Source organism: Sus scrofa, chromosome 13 (assembly GCF_054392235.1).
Source record: "Sus scrofa isolate SSC_HxYL_T2T_F1_AM1 chromosome 13, Sscrofa_HxYL_maternal_Yorkshire_Landrace_v2.0, whole genome shotgun sequence".
In the NCBI taxonomy this organism is placed as follows: Eukaryota; Metazoa; Chordata; class Mammalia; order Artiodactyla; family Suidae; genus Sus; species Sus scrofa.
Genome location: NC_139395.1, coordinates 154,639,669 through 154,656,343, shown reverse-complemented (window position 1 = coordinate 154,656,343; position 16,675 = coordinate 154,639,669). Strand labels below are relative to the sequence as shown.

The window sequence follows — 16,675 nt, the reverse complement described above, 5'->3', positions numbered from 1 at the left end:
TTGTTGCCAGGGGCTGAAGGAGAAGAGAACTTAAGTGACTTCTAATGGGTGAAGGGTTTCTTTTGGGGGGATGATGAAAATGCTCTGCAATTACATAGTGGTGAGGTTGACAGTTTTGTGAATATGTTGAAAACCACTGGATCGTACACTATGAAAGGGTGTGTTTTGTGGCAAATGAATTCTATCTCAATAAAAAACTATATAGGGAATAAAAAAACAACAACAGGGCCTGGCATCGAGCGGACCCTGGTGGTGCCCCATCCATAGCCCTTGCCTTTAATGTTTCAGTACACTGGTAAGGCTTCTTCCTGAGAGCACCTGCATCTCTTTGCCTGAGGCTTTCTCTGGCAGTGGGAGCCTGCTCTGCCCACACATGCTGGCAGGCCAGAAATGCTAGGGAATTCGTTTGCTGGTGGCGGCTCTCGGCCAATGGCTGATGGGAGTTTGTGCACGCATAGCCCAGCTCCCCTCCCCCTTGGGCACAGTAGCTGTTCTCAGAGTTCTGCACCAGCACTGGCACCAAGCTCCACTTGCCCCCAGTGGTAATGTGCCTTGATCCACACCCTTTATTGCTTCCTGCCCTTTCTAGGCTCACTTCCCAACACCCCATCTGGGGTTTGCTGGAACTGCCTCCCAAATAAACTATTTGTACTTGAGTCCTTATCTTAGCCCTGGCTTCTGCGGCAACTCACATAAAACAGAGACATTAAAAAATGTTAGCTATTTTAATTCACTCCCCATGTCTACTCTAATCATTTTTCCACCCTAGATGAAAGGAATTCTTATGAGGTTCTTTTTGCTTTTATGGGCTTGCACTTATCTGGAGACTGAAGGCTTCTGAAATATGGAAAAACGAAAGGCATGGAGCTTCTGCTTTTGTTTAAAAAAACTGACATGAGGTTTCTACACTATCAGTGTCAATTATGACAGAATATATAAAAATCATCAATAAATATGAGCAATTATTATTAGTATTAATAGCTCTTGATTTTCAAGTGAAATATTTCATCTTAATAGTTCTTGAGACCATTATATTCCTTAAAAATGTATGTCAGAGAGAAGGCTTGTATTACCAGCCTTTTACAGACAGGTAATTCAAAGAACAACATCCTTTGTTAAGACTATTGTCTGTGGAATGGATGGTTAATGGGGACCTGTGGTATAGCACAGGGAATTCTACCCAATATTCTATGGTAACCCATATGGAAAAAGAATCTGAAAAAGAATGGATGTGTGTATATGTATACCTGAATCATTTTGTTGTGCAGCAGATATTATTATAACATTGTAAAGCAACTATACTTCAGTAAAACTTTAAAAATGAAAAAAAACAAAAAAACACTACAGGTAAACCAGCGGAAAGACACCCCTAGGGGTCTGGCACATGTTTTCTGTCTAGGATTTTAGCAAAATATGTCGGTGGATCACCATTCTGCTAAGAACCTTTTCCCCAAGAAAGCCTTCAACTTAATGACACAGAACCTGAACATAATTCTTATTTATCATCTCAAGTCTCTAGGAAGCAGAATCTCTAAGTTCCCAGACTGTGTTCTAGCCAGCTTGGCATTTAACTTAAATCCTTTTGGCTGGATTTCAAATCACTGATTTCACGCTCATTGAGAGCCACCAGGCCCTGTGCTAAATGAGGGCTTCCACGGCGAGCAGGTCATAGAGCCGGCCCTCAAGGAGCTCACAGTCTTGGGGTCTGGGCACTGGTTACAAGAAACAGGAACGCTTCTTTAGACCATGCTTACTTGCAACTCATTTGCAAATCACTACCCAGCTGTTTCTACCTTACAAAGCAATTTAACAGCTTGTTACTTGCATCTGCTGGGGCCTACTGGCTCCATAAAGGACTTCCTCGGGGAAGTGTCTATACCATGGTTTGTGTGATACGATGTATAGGTTTATCATTCAGGACCTCTTGCATTGAACAGGGCACATCTCCTTGGTCTCCTGAGGCATCAGGCAGTGTCTGAGTGGTGGAAGGGCCCAGTGGTGGCACGGATACCTGACCCAGCATGGAGGCTGCAACTCACCTGATGCTTTTGGAGCTCCTGGACATATCTGGTCATTTCCTCCTCTGTCTGGGTCTGGGTCCCCTTCTGATTCTTTCCTGCAAGAAGAATGAAGGCTCAGAGCAGTGGTGGCTAAAGGAAGCCAGTTAGGGATCCCACTACTATCTACTTTTAGGCTCCCAATTTCATCTCTTATTTAATGTAGGGAAGGAGAGGTGAGTTACCCACATGTCTCTGAATATGAAGTGTCCCAGTACAGCGGACACTTTCAAAGTAATGTGCCTGAGTAGTAAGTGACTGGGCCCGGGGCTCAAATCCAGGCCAAGAGGACAGGGAGGGAGCTGGGGTTCTACGAAACTTTTCTGAAAGATTTCCTCATAGGGGAGTGATAGTGGTGATGCTGGCTTGAGTACTGTGCCACCCCCTGCCACACCCCGCACTCCCCCGCCCCCGCCACCTCCCTACACTCTCTCCGACATTTCTGTCTCCCAGCCCATCCTGCCCATGTCTCAACTATCTCAATTTTCTCTTTTTTCAGCATCACCCAATTCTCTTAATTCAAAGAGGGTCTATGAACATGTCTCCTTTTCCTGCTGGGCATGGATGGCAAGGAGGACTCATTTTGTTTTCCAGCCACCTAAGTCCTTGACATACAGGATTTCCTAAACTATCATAAGGATTAAGTAGGTTAATATATAAAGTCCTTAGAGGTGCATGTAGTTCTCACTAAATATGTGTTTGCTTTCCTTATTATTATCACCATTCTAATCTCTTACCAACATTTGATCTTGCCCTGGGTCTTGAACCTCTCTTGTTCCAAACCTCTGGCATGATTTTCCAATGTAATGCATCTGGCATAAGTGCTCTGCCCTCTGTGCTACCCCCACCTCACTCTTCTCTGTCATCCCCGCCCTGACTTCTCTCATGGTGATTTCACGAAAGAAGCTGTCTCCCTGCTGTCCCCTCTTTCCAAGTGAGGCAGAGCTCACCGTCACAGGTCATGGCTGTGCAGACCCAGTTTCCGCAGGCACACACACAGCGGTTACAGTCCACCTCAGTCTCAGCTCCATCTGCATACGTTTCGTCCTCCAGGGCACACTCTGTGGGACCAGGAATAAGGCGAAAGAGTTTAGGGTGAAGGTGGAACAGGATGTCTCATAGGCTGTGCACCTTAAGACCTGCTTGTCCCTCACCCTATCTGAGCAAATGCCACCATCAACCCAAAGATTTGTGGACCTGAACCTCAGCATGGAGATGATGCACTGGGGCCCACTGTGGAATTGTGGAAGATAATTTTCTTAGGTCAGGAGAGTTCCACATCTCCTCTATCCTGACCCCCTCAAAATGCCCCCACTCCCTACAACCCCCCATTTCTTAGGTTAGTCATACTCTTCTCTGGAGGGTTGAAAGATGGATTGAGGCACTTGAGGAACTCTTGGAAGCTTAGTTTCCAGTCAGCATTTTCATCAGACAGTTCAATAAGTGCATCAACACAGAGTCCTCTGAAATGAAACAGGAGATATGTGTCAGCAAGACCTCAGCTTCACTTCCAAAGAAAGGAATTAAGCATCAGGATTAAGTATACCTGGGCCTCCCTAAGTGGGCAAGGAGACTGTTTAAAGAGACAGTTTCTACACTGACCTCCCACAACCATTATGTATGCTGACTCCTGTAAGCATTCATTATAATGGATGTCAGATCACTCAAGCTATTCAAATGATATTCCCAAAGTGACTAAAGTTTCCTGAATGGTTCTGTCCACTTGGATTGACAAATGTTTCACTACCTGCGTACCTGCCACTAGCAACTGCCTTTCCCCACGGTCCAAAGTATCAAATCAAGCCAACTGGAAAAATCCAACGGAAGTGGTAGGAACAGATAATATGGAAAGAATGTGATATGAAAGGGAATGAGGTGAGTCGGCCTCCCCACCATCACTCTTCTACAGATGTCTTTCAGAAAAGTTCTCTAGAACCCCAGCTCCCTCTCTCTCGCCTTGGCCTGGATTTGAGCCCTGGCTTAATCACTTATAACCCGAATAGCCTTGAGCTAGTTCTTCAACCTTCCTGCACCTGTTTTCTCGTCTGTAAAATGGGGACAAGGAGCCCTCCTCCTTCACTGGGATGTCACGGGAGTTAAGTGTTGAACCTGTAAAATACTATCCCATTTCAGGGTATCAAAATAAGGAGGATTTGCAGATATTATACTTTAAAGCCATGGGTTATTATTAAGAATTCTTCTAGATCTGGGCTTCATGGTTTGTATTCTTTTGAACAAATAGGTGCTTTTTTATTTTTAATTCTCACCAATATACTGGAACCACACTAGGGGTTAATTTTTTTAAATATTTACCCTGGAGTAATATTGACAAGGAAAGGAATGTGCTGACATTTGTAACAATTAGGGTTCTCTACATGAAATAGCACTGAGAATCTTAAAAATCAGAACTAAAGCTATTTTAAGACCTTTAGTTAAATAGAACATTGAAGTAATTCCTTCAGAAAATTAACCATTAAAACATTATTACCCACTAAACTCAGAAACAGCTTTGATGTGATAATTTATTTTAAAATTACATTTTTCTATTCCTTACAAGTCCTGGCCAAAAGCAGCAACTACTTGATCAGTTATCAGTGGTGCTCAATATATTGGTTCATAATGTTCACAGGAGAGACCAAGACAGAATCTATATTTTGCTTTTTATTTCACATTGACATTGACACTGGTGGTTGTTCCTTTGCAGGTAGGAAGGGGTTCAAACCCCTTCTCTCATCCAGCCTACCTTGGGGACCTCTCCCTGACCTCCTCAGTCCACTCACCTCAGCAGCTTATTGTTCTCCTGGTCTGGATAGGTAGTGATGTTGATGGCAGTTTCATTTTGCTCCACAAATTTCAGAAATTCGCTGGAGTCCAAGCGAGAGTCACCATTATCAAAGTTCTAGAAAGGGGATGAAGAGATCTTTCTGGAGCGTTTTGTAAAACCCCAGTTCCGCCATCCGCCCTATTCACCATGACCCATTTCTGGTTCATCTTGTTCTCGACATGTTCCAACCCTGCTCTGCTCTCAGAGAGCTGCGGCAACAAAGGCTCAAAGCCCTGGGGCACCCAGAGAAGGGATCTGTGCCCCAAGATGAAAGAGCGAAAGTGCCTGGGCAGAGGCCACTGAGGGACATTCCATTCTAGACCCTGCTCAGGAGGGCAGCCTGAACTAATGCCTGTGCTACCCAAAAAGTCTGGGATCCTTGAGAGCTCTCTGCAGCCCCATCCCTGACACTGTCCTTCAGACAGTCCAGAATTTACTCCACCACACCACATTCTCAAACCCTTAAGATCACGGAACATCAGAATCTGTGTTGGAGCCCAGGAGATGTATTTCTAACAAGCTGCTTGGGGACAATGGTGCAGGTGACTGGCAGAGCTTACTCCGGGAAAACTCACAAAACCATATCTTGCTGCCTGACTTCCAGCCTCCCCTGCCTGCTCTCAGTGCTCACCTCTCACACTGGTACCCCTATTTGACCTCATCAAAGAGAAGGCAATGACAAAAGCCCATGCAGGCATTGAAGACCTGCCCACAGAGGGTACAAAGTCCCTCATCCCTCCACCCTCTGCTGTGAGCCCCACTGTAGATGGTGCAGGCTGTCCTCATATCTCACGAGCACAAGGCAAAGGGGCAGTGAGCTCAGCACTCTCCTCCTGTGGCAAGATGCTAAACTGGGACCTTAGCCATCTGGGATTGTTCTGGATGCCCAGACCCTACCTGCAGGAGGAGTGGCAATTTCAAGGCTCTGATCAAATTCCAAGTTGGGGAGTTCCCGTTGTGGCTCAGTGGAAACGAATCTGACTAGCATCCATGAGGACGCAGGTTCGATCCCTGGCCTTGCTCAGTGGGTTAAGCATCTGGTGTTGCCATGAGCTGTGGTGTATGTAGATCACAGACACGGCTTGGATCTGGCTTTGCTGTGGCTATGGTGTAGGCCAGTGCCTACATCTCCGATTCAGCCCCTAGCCTGGGAACCTCCAAATGTTGCTGGGGCAGCCCTAAAAGGGAAAAAAAAAAAATCCAAGTTGGATACTGGTGCTCTCCTAAAAAATAGTTCCAATGCATAAGATTTTTTTTTTTTAAATACTTTCCCTAGGCTGTCTCATACTACTTCCCTAGGGAATAATCAGCAACCCCATGTTACTTTCAAGGTGGCTCCTCAGACATTGTGTAGGGGATTCTGGAAGAAAAGTCTGTCAGGGTTTCCAGGCAGAAGGAAAAGATACAGCTACTGACTCTCCTTGCATGACTGTCACATGTCACAGGTCCTCTACTCTCAGGTTGTAAATCTTTCTGTGGTATGTATGACGGGTATGCAGAAAACAACTGTGTAGGCCCTTGCTTAATACTATTTATCATTCTTGTCTTAATTCCTAGGAAAAGGTCTCAGATGTTCTCTAGTCACCACACTTTTACCCTGGCTCCAATTTCAGCCCTGGCCACCAGGAGCTCAGGGTGTGGGTGTGTGTGTTTACGTGTGTGTGGCATGGCCATACATAGCTCTCTCTACCTGGGTCTTTCCCTCTTCATTCTGCTATACTTTCATCGAAGAAATCATGACTGAATCACCAGTTGAGATGAGAGTCTGATTTTGGTCTTATCCAAATCCTGGGTAGATTTGTTTTTCAATTAATTCTGATGTAAGGAATGCCGGCTGGGCTGGAGGGCAATTCACTGGTTCAGAAACAGTGTCTGTGAGATACGCATCTCTCAGCAACAGGCAGCTGTTTGCCTGGTGGGAAGAAGCCTCCCTTTGAAGGCTGCACCACGTGTTTTTTTGATAATCATCAAAAAGTAGATAGTGAAAACTGTATTTTCTTGGGGGACGCTGGGAAGAGCAAGCATTGTGTTTGTCAGTCATGAACAAGCTTTCTTGGTTGGTATGAGAATGCCCGAGAGAAAGGCTGGTTTCTCAAGGGGACTTGCAGTTTTCAGAAGGGATCCTGCTAGAGAAAGTTACTACCAGAGGCAGTGGAGATGTGTAGAGGAGGGTGTGGGGCTCTGGCCCCTGGGATTCAAATTAATAGCAGCTGCCAGTGATGCTTGGGGTAGGGGCCATCAAGAGGCCACTAGGAATGGTTACAAGGTCCCACGAGGCCTCCTGGAAAGTGTCCTGGGCCCCATGGCTCCTGTGCCACAATGACCATGGCAGTCACTGCTTATGACACACTCAGCAGGTGCTGCTCACTGGGCTTTTGAAAAATCTTTTTCATTGTTACTTTCCTGGCCTAGCAATATGCATTTTCTGTAGACAAGGAAGTATGTCTGACCCTGGGGTTCCCTAATGTGGGAGTGGTTGAGACTGAGGAGAAAGTGAGAGGGCTCTTCTCAGACACCCGAAATCCAGAGATTTACCTTCCGCGAGAAAGGTCTTTCTTCAGAGAGAAAGGTCTACCCAAAGACAGTAACGCAAACAAAGTCCTAAACAACCAAATATCCCATTTCAATCCAACCCCATATTTATCCATCTCAGGGGCTAACAATGTAAGTTAGAAAGAGGAATCTACAGACAAAGGTGGTGGTGACCACGCTTGGTGGCCACAGAGCTGCCAAGAATTCCCTCCCCATGTGGGGGTAGCTCCTGAGTCCGGGCTGGTTATGCCCTGAGATATGCCGTGGAGGCAGTGGGGGCACCTGGGGATGAACCTCCGAGGGCATCTACTTGGAACGTGTGTGTCTGTAAACGATGGGGGCTTCTGTGCCTATGTGGGAATGCGGGCACTTGAACCTGTGCGTCTGTGTGTAGGATGTGTCTCTGTGTGGCGTGCACATCTCTGTACACAGTGTGTGTGTCTGTGTTTCTAATTGTGGTATATTTACCCGAGTGTGATATACATGTGTGTATCTTAGCAATCTGCTGGAAGAGCACCCTTCACCGCTTCTAACAACAGTCGAAAGCTCTCTGAAGATCTCCATGTCATGGCAGCCCTATTCATGGCTGAATACTGCCTCCTCCCTTGTTTTCCTTTTTGAAAGCAGCATCAACCCTGCCCCAACTGGAACAATCTGTCTCTTCAACTAAACATGAGGGAAACAGTAATACCTAGGTTCATGAAGAATCCCGGACCCATGAAATACCAGTCCACTGACTTTCCTCAAATGGAGCGGAACTCTGCCAGCCATGGATGGTCAAGTTAATAACTTAGAGGAAAGCCAAACTGGATGGGATGGAGGCTGAAGTGGTCTGGGTCTGGGTGAGATAGAAGGTGTTTTGATGGCCAGCCAGGTCTACAAGGTGTTATACAGGGGAAGGGGATAGAGCCTGGCCATGATTTTTCATGGACAAGGTCTTCAAGACCTTAGTGGCTTTAACTGCCCAAAGGGAGGAGCCCATGTATGTTACATCCCAAAGGCCTGACTCCCGGACCCACATTGATCAAGCTGGTCAGAGGGCAATTGTCAGAGCTTCATGGAATGATCTATGAGGAAACTCAGGGACTCTAGGTAGGTTTATACTTCCTTGTGATCTGGGAAGATGTGATCAGGCAACGGGAGAGGAAAACTCCTTTCTCTGGGGCTGAACAGTCTTTGACCCCAGCTCTAAGGATTACCTTAAAGTATTTGTCTAGGATTTCACTGTAGTTGCTGCCTTTAGAGAACCAGCCATCTGGAATGATTTCTGCTTCCAGCCACTGGATGATGCGACGCCGGAGTTCATCGCGGTTGGATTGATAGCAAACCACTGGAGGAAAGGGGAGGGAGGTCAGCTGAGCAGTGGGGATCCCCACGTCATCCAGCACCCACATGTGGGGAGCTCTGTGCCTGGGATCTGCATGTGTTATCTCACTGAATTTTTATAGAAATTGGGGGAGACAGGATTATCATCCACATTCACAGAGGAGTGAACCCAGGGTCCACACTGGGAAGCATCTAGCCCAGCACTCAAGCTCACTCTCTAAAAAAAGTTTATAAAGGGAGTTCCTGCTGTGGCTCAGCGGGAATGAACCTGACTAGTATCCACGAGGATGCGGGTTCGATCCCTGGCCTTGCTAAGTGGGTTGGGGATCTGTGAGCTGTGGTGTAGGTCACTGATGAGGCTCAGATCCTGCATTGCTGTGGCTGTGGTGTAGGCTGGCAGCTACAGCTCTGATTAGACCCCTAGCCTGGGAACTTCCACATGCCTCAGGTGTAGCCCTAAAAAGCAAAATAAAATAAAATAAAAATAAATTGAAAAATGAAATAATAAAAAGTTTATAAAGATTGAGAATGTTGAAACAGAAACTACATTGCTCAGGTGAGGAAAAAAGTAGAGGAGAAAAATATAGGACATTTCATTAACTTTAGGAAGCTGAGAGGAAAAAAAAATCATCAATAGAACAGCTCTCTTGGCTCAGAGTTAAGCTGAAATAATAAATGAATAAATGAGAATATTACAATTCCTTATGTCACTGGATTTCTGATTCCTGCCTGTACATCTTTTCCCTCTCACCAACAGGGTCTTTCTAAACTTCTCCCACTTAAAATTTTATACCACCTGCATGATTCTTTACTATAAACAACAGAAAATGAGGCCAAGGAAAAGCATGCTGAAGCCCTGCCTGGACAGCTGTTTGCTGTAAGCTACATGGTGACAACAGGTGGGGCTGAGTCCAGGGGATGTGGAAACAGAGAAGGGAAGGCCTTGGCAAAAGGGAATTCCTGGAAGACAACACATGTTGGGATGTGAAAAAGGGCACGGAGCCAGGGAAATGAAACTGTGGGTACTCTCCCCCGCTCCGCCACTTCCTAGCTGTGTGACTCAGGGAAATTCACTTAACCTCTCTGAGCCTCAATTTCCTCACCTATAGGTAATCACAGTAAGACATATTTCACAAGGTTATTGTGATGATCTAAGGAAAAGTATATGCTAAAGGAGTCTGTAACTATAAATCATGACAAAATTCTATAGTTGTATTTAAAGAAAATCACAGTTGTTTTATGTCATTTCTAATTATTCCCTTTCAAAAAGAGTTGTGCTTTCTGATTCTGCTTGTCCTGTGACACCGGGTCTCAGAGAGCCTTGAAGGGGGGGAAAATCAATGACTTTCCAATACGTAACTCAATCACTACTCAGCAATGATGGAAAACACAGGCAACATTCTGTCCCAAATAGCTCCTTTTGATGACAAGGCACAAAAAAAGGAAAAAACAAAATGCAATTTGCAACTTTTCTCAGTTATGTATATTGAGGAGCAACCAATTCTAAGTCACGAGTTCTGACACAGTGAAGAACTTATGAGCTCCGGCAGGGATTATGGAACATGGAATTTCTGTTATGAGAAGAATTTCCTCCCTAAGATGTGCAATGTAGAAAAAACAGGCACTTACCTGGGCTGGCAGATGGACTTACAGATTTCTTCTCTGCAAGACAAAAGGAGAAAATGCATAATGCAAAGCGAAGAAAAAAGAAATTTCTGTGTATTGCTAGGATTAAAACCACTCCCATGAAGGAGCCTACATTTATAATCTCTTCATCATTTTGCCTTGAGTCCTTGTATCCTCTCCTTCCACTCTCAAGTATGGGGATCTTTTCTTTCCTTATTTCTTTGACATTGTGAGGCCATGGAATTGCCCTCCTATCTCACATCTCTTACTGTTAGCTTGAGGGGTGGGGGTCTGCTGGGACTTTGAGAACTCATACAGAATCATTATGGATCAGGAAATGGGGTGGAGACCAACACTTGGGAAACAGCTTCTTGCTTCTCTAGGGAAGTTAAAGGCTGGGCAGGAGTTCCCTTTGTGGCTTAGCGGTTAACAAACCTGACTAGGATCCATGTTTGATCTCTGGCCTTGGTCAGTAGGTTAAGGATCCGGTGTTGCTGTGCGCTGTGGTGTAGGTCACAGATGTGGTTGGGATCCCGAGTTGCTGTGGCTGTGGAGTAGGCTGGTGGCTACAGCTCTGATTTGACTTCTAGCCTGGGAACTTCCATATGCCTCGGGTGGGCAGGAGGCTGATGTCTAATTAGCACAAGCTTGGGACCCCTCCCTCCTACCCTAATGGCAATGGTTTGAGTGTAAATTAGAGGAAATACAATATTATCAGGGATGAGAGATGCCCAAATTTAGAATTCATGGGGTATGTGAAATTTGCCTGCTTTCTAAAAAGGTACAGAATTCAGTTAACTACATATTATCGATAGTTGATGTGGTCCCCTACCCACTATCCAGATGAAGACAGTACTGGAAGCCGCCTTAGGGATCTGAGGCAGGGAGCACAGGGTAGAGGCCTACGCTACCCAGGGCACACCCAGCAGGCTAATGAGCACCAAGGGAATGCCTCTTTAGGTAACTGGGTGGTCTCTACAGCTTTGGGTGCTGTGCTCAGGGTGGAAAGGACCCCAGGAAGCCAGCCCACAATGCTCCGTTCCCTGGCTCCCTGGCTGGAGCTGCGATGTGGTGATGAGAGCACTCCTTACCTTTGCAGTGTCCATCATAATCCACCTGGATTTTGGATCCAGTGAGGCAGGCATCTCGATGCAGCTCACAGTGGTTGAGGTAGGTCTTGCCGTTGCTGCCACACACAGGCCTCTTGTGAGGTTTGCATTGCTGAAACAGACATGGAGGACATTGGTGCAGTCAAGGTTGAGTGTGTGTGCACGCGCGCACACACACACACACACACACACAAATACAAAGCCATCTTGTGAGAGGAATCCCTTCCAGGGATGACTTCTAAACTGCCAGGACACAGGGAGCCTCAGCTCTGGCATCAGTGACCCTACCCAACTCGTGTTGGAGGGACCCCAAATGGTGCTCTGTGCTGATCCTGGCCCAGGGTCATCTCTTCTACTCAGTGAGAAAAAATAACACTCTGCTACCCCAACACTATCAAATTAGCAGAAGGGCATTTTATTAAAAGTCAGGAATATGGATTATCTGCCACTTTATTACTTTGTAGAAAGTCTCTCAAGATCTCTGGATGATCTAAGATCCCTTACAATTTCAACATTCTATGACACAAAACAGAGCCAAGAGCTGGGAATGTGGAGAGACCGAAAGGCAGGTAAACACACAGCCCCACATCCCATCACCCCAATTCTTCAATAATTCCAGGGTCTAGCTCAAAGAATCTTTGTATTCTTGCTTTGTTTAGTATTTTGTTTTCCCCCTCATCTCACAGCAGTTGTTGTGAGGCAGGGGGAGGGGTGCCGGGTCTCTGTGAAGTTCTACAGAGGATCATTCTGGACAGGGAAATGGACTCAAGTTCACTTGGCACCTCGATTCTATTTTGGCTATTTAAAGTGCCATGCTTACGGGCAAGCTTGGTTTCTTTAGACTTTCATGGTTTCTGAAAGGGGGAAGGGGAACGCAAGTTGTGCTCAGATCTGATAAAGGCACCAAAGCCCAAAAGAGTAAATGTAGTAAAAGAACACCAAATCCTGGAAATGGAAGGTAGCCCAGCCAGATAAACTTCACTGAACCAACACTTATCACTGGGTTCTTACTATGTACTGGGCCCTGAACAAAGGCAAACATGGTCTGTCTTCATGGCATGGAGTGGCAACTAATTTGTTAAAATCACATAACAATATGTAGACAAGCTGAGGCTAGATGCCAGGTTTCTGGACCCTAGACAGTCACAGTAGCCTGCTACACCTCTAGTGAGGACCTCTCAGGGTCCCCAGCAGACCTGGTTTGCAGGTTTCTGAGTTGAAGGACTTCCTTTCTGAGACGATGGGTCAGGATCCTTTACCTGGGGACTAAAATGGGTGTATTTACTTGTAGAAATACAGATGAATTTCCAGGCTTGGGTTTGTCTAAAAAAAGGGGGAAAAAGGGCGACATCTAGGCTATTTATATTTGCCAAGAGTGAGAATCCTGCTTATGAAAGAAATATTTCTCAAAAGCTCACTTTGCTTTTTAAATTTCATTAAAAATAAAACCAAACCTGAAAAATCTGATTCTATCTTGTATTTTTAAAATGTTCATATCTTTGACCCAGCAAGTCCCAGTGAAACTCAAGCCTACAGAAATAATGACAGCAGCATGTCAGAATATTTGCACAAGGATGCCATTGTTTATAGTGGTAAACAACCCATGACACAACCTAAATGTCTATCTATAGGAAAATGATTACCTAAGTCTGGTTCTCTTGTATGACTATTATTGAGCTATTAAAAATGAGTTAAGGCGTTCCCGTCATGGCTCACTGGATAATGAATCTGACTAGGAACCATGAGATTGCGGGTTCAATCCCTGGCCTAGCTCAGTGGATTAAGGATTCGGTGTTGCTGTGGCTGTGGTATAGGCCGGCAGCTACAGCTCTGATTACACCCCTAGTCTGGGAACCTCCATATGCCACAGGTGAGGCCCTAGAAAAGACAAAAAAAAAAAAAAAAAAAAGGAGTTAAAACTATATGTGCTGACCTAGAGAGAACATTGTTATGATATATTAATAAGTACAAAATGTGAGTTGCATATATCTAGAGCTGTCTATATTATGATCTCATTTTTACATAAAATAGGGAGAAATCTTAGATAGTTGCATAGAAAAAATGAACATGTAGAACAAATATATACTGAACTCTTAACACCAGTTACCTAAGACCAATGGGATTTGAGGGTTACGGGAAAGATTATTAATTTTATGTTTGTATAAATGTCTCTACTATCGACTTATATAAAGCAACTGTTAATTTTGTAATTTAAAAATCTTATAAAGGTAAGTAGTGTTTAAAAAGAAAAGTATCCCTACATTCACATCTGATTTTTACCTTCTGAGATAAAATTTTCACTTCTTTCAAATACACAAGGTGTGCTTTTATAAAGATAATGAAATCATGGGCACTGCTGACTGGTAGCTCCAGCAAGGTAACCACACCTGCCTTGGCCACTGTCCTCTGGCTTCCGACCTTAGGACTTACCTCAATACAGAGGCAAGTGGGCTCTCCCTTCTCTGTGACTGCACATTCCCGGCCGGCTCCACAAAACACATTGGCACAGATCTTGGATTTGCTCCTTGGCTCTTCCTAAAACACAAAATCAAAAAGAAACTCTGTCACTGAGATGAGTCCATCTCTGGATAAGCCAATGGTGGTAATTATCTCTCAGGCTTGGGCTGTGGTCTGGAGTGAAGACTCATGGTGCTGAAGGGTCCTGAACAGCCAGAAGCTGTTGCCAACTGCCAGCATCCATCTTGCTGGCACTGCTCCTGCTCAGGTCCAGTTACTTCTGAGTGCCCAAGAGTGCTTCTTATAGAGCAAATTTCCTCCTTGCATGCTTTCTTCTAAAAATGTTAACTGAGCACCCATTAAAGGACAGTACTAGGCTAAGGTCTGGAGATATAAAGACTGTCCCTGTCCTCACGTGGAAACACAACAGAGACTTCCAGAAAGCAATGCGTAAGTGTAACAGTGGGAGGGTGAGAATCAAAGGAGACTTTCTGAAGATAGGTCCTAAAGGATGAGAAGAGTAAACCAGGCAGAAGTGGAAATGCTTGAGAGAAATACACATATCAAAAGGACCAAAGTCTCACTGACTAGGGTTCTGCTATCTCAAAAGGCGAGAGAAGGATGGCTAAACCATCAGAAACACGGATCTGCTATTATTCGACATGGTCCTATTCAGCCCCCTGTCCATATCTGCCTCTGGCTTCAGAGAACCAAGGGGGCTGAATCACTTAACAGAACTGTTTTCAAACCACTTGTGGTTAGACATTTGTGTTCATACATATGTAGCAAAACTGAAAAGGCAGGGAATGGTCCCAGCCTATGCCACCAAGAATGTGAGCATTTGCAGGCAGTAACCTGTCAGTGACACAGTCCTTCCCTCATATTAAATGGTGGCAGAAAGCCAGCCCCACTCCATCTGCCATTCAGGAGTGGCAGTTGAATGAAAGAGAATGTGATTCCTCCAGCCCTTTTCCTGACTGTCTGGGCAGGTAGTCACCTGGGACCTCCAGGCTTGTGCCTACTGAGGTAGCACTGGCTGTGACAGAACCAACAAAGGTCATGCAACTGGCCATAGTAAGGGCAGGGATAGAATCTAAGATTCCAGCCTTCAGGCGAGGTCTACCACGTCATGTAGAAAGCTCATACCCAAAAAGCTTGTAACTGTAAAATCCTTATAGTGGTCAAACGTTTTGAGTCCAAGAACAGGTCAAAGAAAGCAAAAAACAAAGTAGATGTGAGATCTGAGGGTCTGTGTCCAATACAGTTGGTCTGCTGCCACCTGGAGGCTGCTTTGCAAACTCCAGGTTATTTTCTCTCCGAGCGAGCTTGAAGGGCACGCAGAGCTCCCTCCCATTGGTCTAGAAACCCGGGCCATGCTCACGTTTCATTGGTTCACAGGCTGTTGCTAAACCCATTCTTTTTTGGATGTTGCTAAGGGGAATTCAATAAAGCTGGCAGGCAGCGAAAAAAAGAAAAAAAGAGGAAGTAATTCCCAGAAGGCTGGGGGTACTGGAAAGCTGTTGTTTCCTAAACCAGGAGTGGAGATAAAATTGCACATATTCTCCAGGCAAGACCTTCTTGGAAACTGTGCTTGGGAATGAAAAACAGCTCTAAAAATGAAAAGGAAGGGGAAAAAGAAGAAAAAAGGAAAAGGCTGTCACTGATCATTGTTAAAAAAAAAACCAACAGAACAACTCAGCTAGGACTTTCTCCTCTCCCCCTTTATGAAACATGTTGAGAGATACAAATACATGTCCTTCATGAATCTGTCACATGAGTTAAAGACACACTACTGCATAAAAAAACATGCTCAGACGTATGCATGTCTACACTCCAAGACACACCAACACATGGCCCCATAAGCAGATACTCACAAACCGTTATCACTTACTAGCTCTTCGTCCATAATAAGGCACTTTAATGCTCTGAGCCTGTTTCCTCATCTGTAAAGTAGGGGTAAATACTAGCCCTGCCTTGTCAAGATAAAATGAGATAATATATTTGGAATTGTGTCATAAACTATGAAACAAGTTGCCCGTGAAGTGTTACTCATATTAATGCTTAAAGAACTTCCTGCAGAATAAATAACTTGTGGCATTTATAGAGCCTCTTTTTATCTTATGTTTGTTTTTAGTGAGTATTCATAATAAAAGCTTTTACTTATAGATCAAATTCAACTCGTCATTTTTTAGAAATAATTCTAAAAAATCCATTTGAAGAAATACTCTTTACCTAAAATACAATGACTAATATTTGATAGCACTATTAAAACTTGCAGAATGTTTTCACACATACACTTTCCTCTTATTGTGGATAACCCTGCAAAAACATGCATATTAACTACATTTTATAGATGAGGAAACTTTTTTTTCCTCTTTTTTGTCTTTTTTAGGGCTGCACCCACGGCACATAGAGGTTCCCAGGCTAGGGGTCTAATAAGAGCTGCACTGCCAGCCTATGCCACAGCCACAGCAACACCAGATCTGAGCCATGTCTGCGACCTACCCCACAGCTCAAGGCAATGCCAGATCCTTAACCCACTGAGCAAGGCCAGGGGTTGAACCTGCAACCTCATGGTTCCTAGTTGGATTCATTTCCGCTGCGCCACGACGGGAACTCCTTAGTGAGGAAACTTAAAATAGGAAGTTTGAGTAACTTGCCCAAGTTTCATAGCTAAAAATGAGGAGCTAGGAGTCCCACCCAGATCTTCAGACAATAGATGACTAAGCTCCCATTTATAAATA

General features: G+C 44.8%; 1 protein-coding gene across 2 annotated transcripts in view; it reads right to left on the bottom strand.

Moving 5' to 3' along the window:
- FSTL1 (follistatin like 1) overlaps positions 1–16,675 on the bottom strand; it is a 54,495-nt gene that overhangs the window by 4,911 nt on the left and 32,909 nt on the right. The window contains exons 3-10 of one of the 2 annotated variants that reach the window (XM_021070306.2): positions 13,905–14,009; positions 11,457–11,586; positions 10,369–10,401; positions 8,613–8,743; positions 4,838–4,956; positions 3,408–3,520; positions 3,008–3,118; positions 2,040–2,116 (exon numbers count right to left, since the gene is read on the bottom strand). In XM_021070306.2, coding sequence (XP_020925965.1) covers positions 2,040–2,116; positions 3,008–3,118; positions 3,408–3,520; positions 4,838–4,956; positions 8,613–8,743; positions 10,369–10,401; positions 11,457–11,586; positions 13,905–14,009 — 819 coding nt within the window. Of the gene's footprint in view, positions 1–793; positions 2,117–3,007; positions 3,119–3,407; positions 3,521–4,837; positions 4,957–8,612; positions 8,744–10,368; positions 10,402–11,456; positions 11,587–13,904; positions 14,010–16,675 lie in introns of those variants that run through there. The other variant, XM_084991170.1, reaches the window with a different exon arrangement.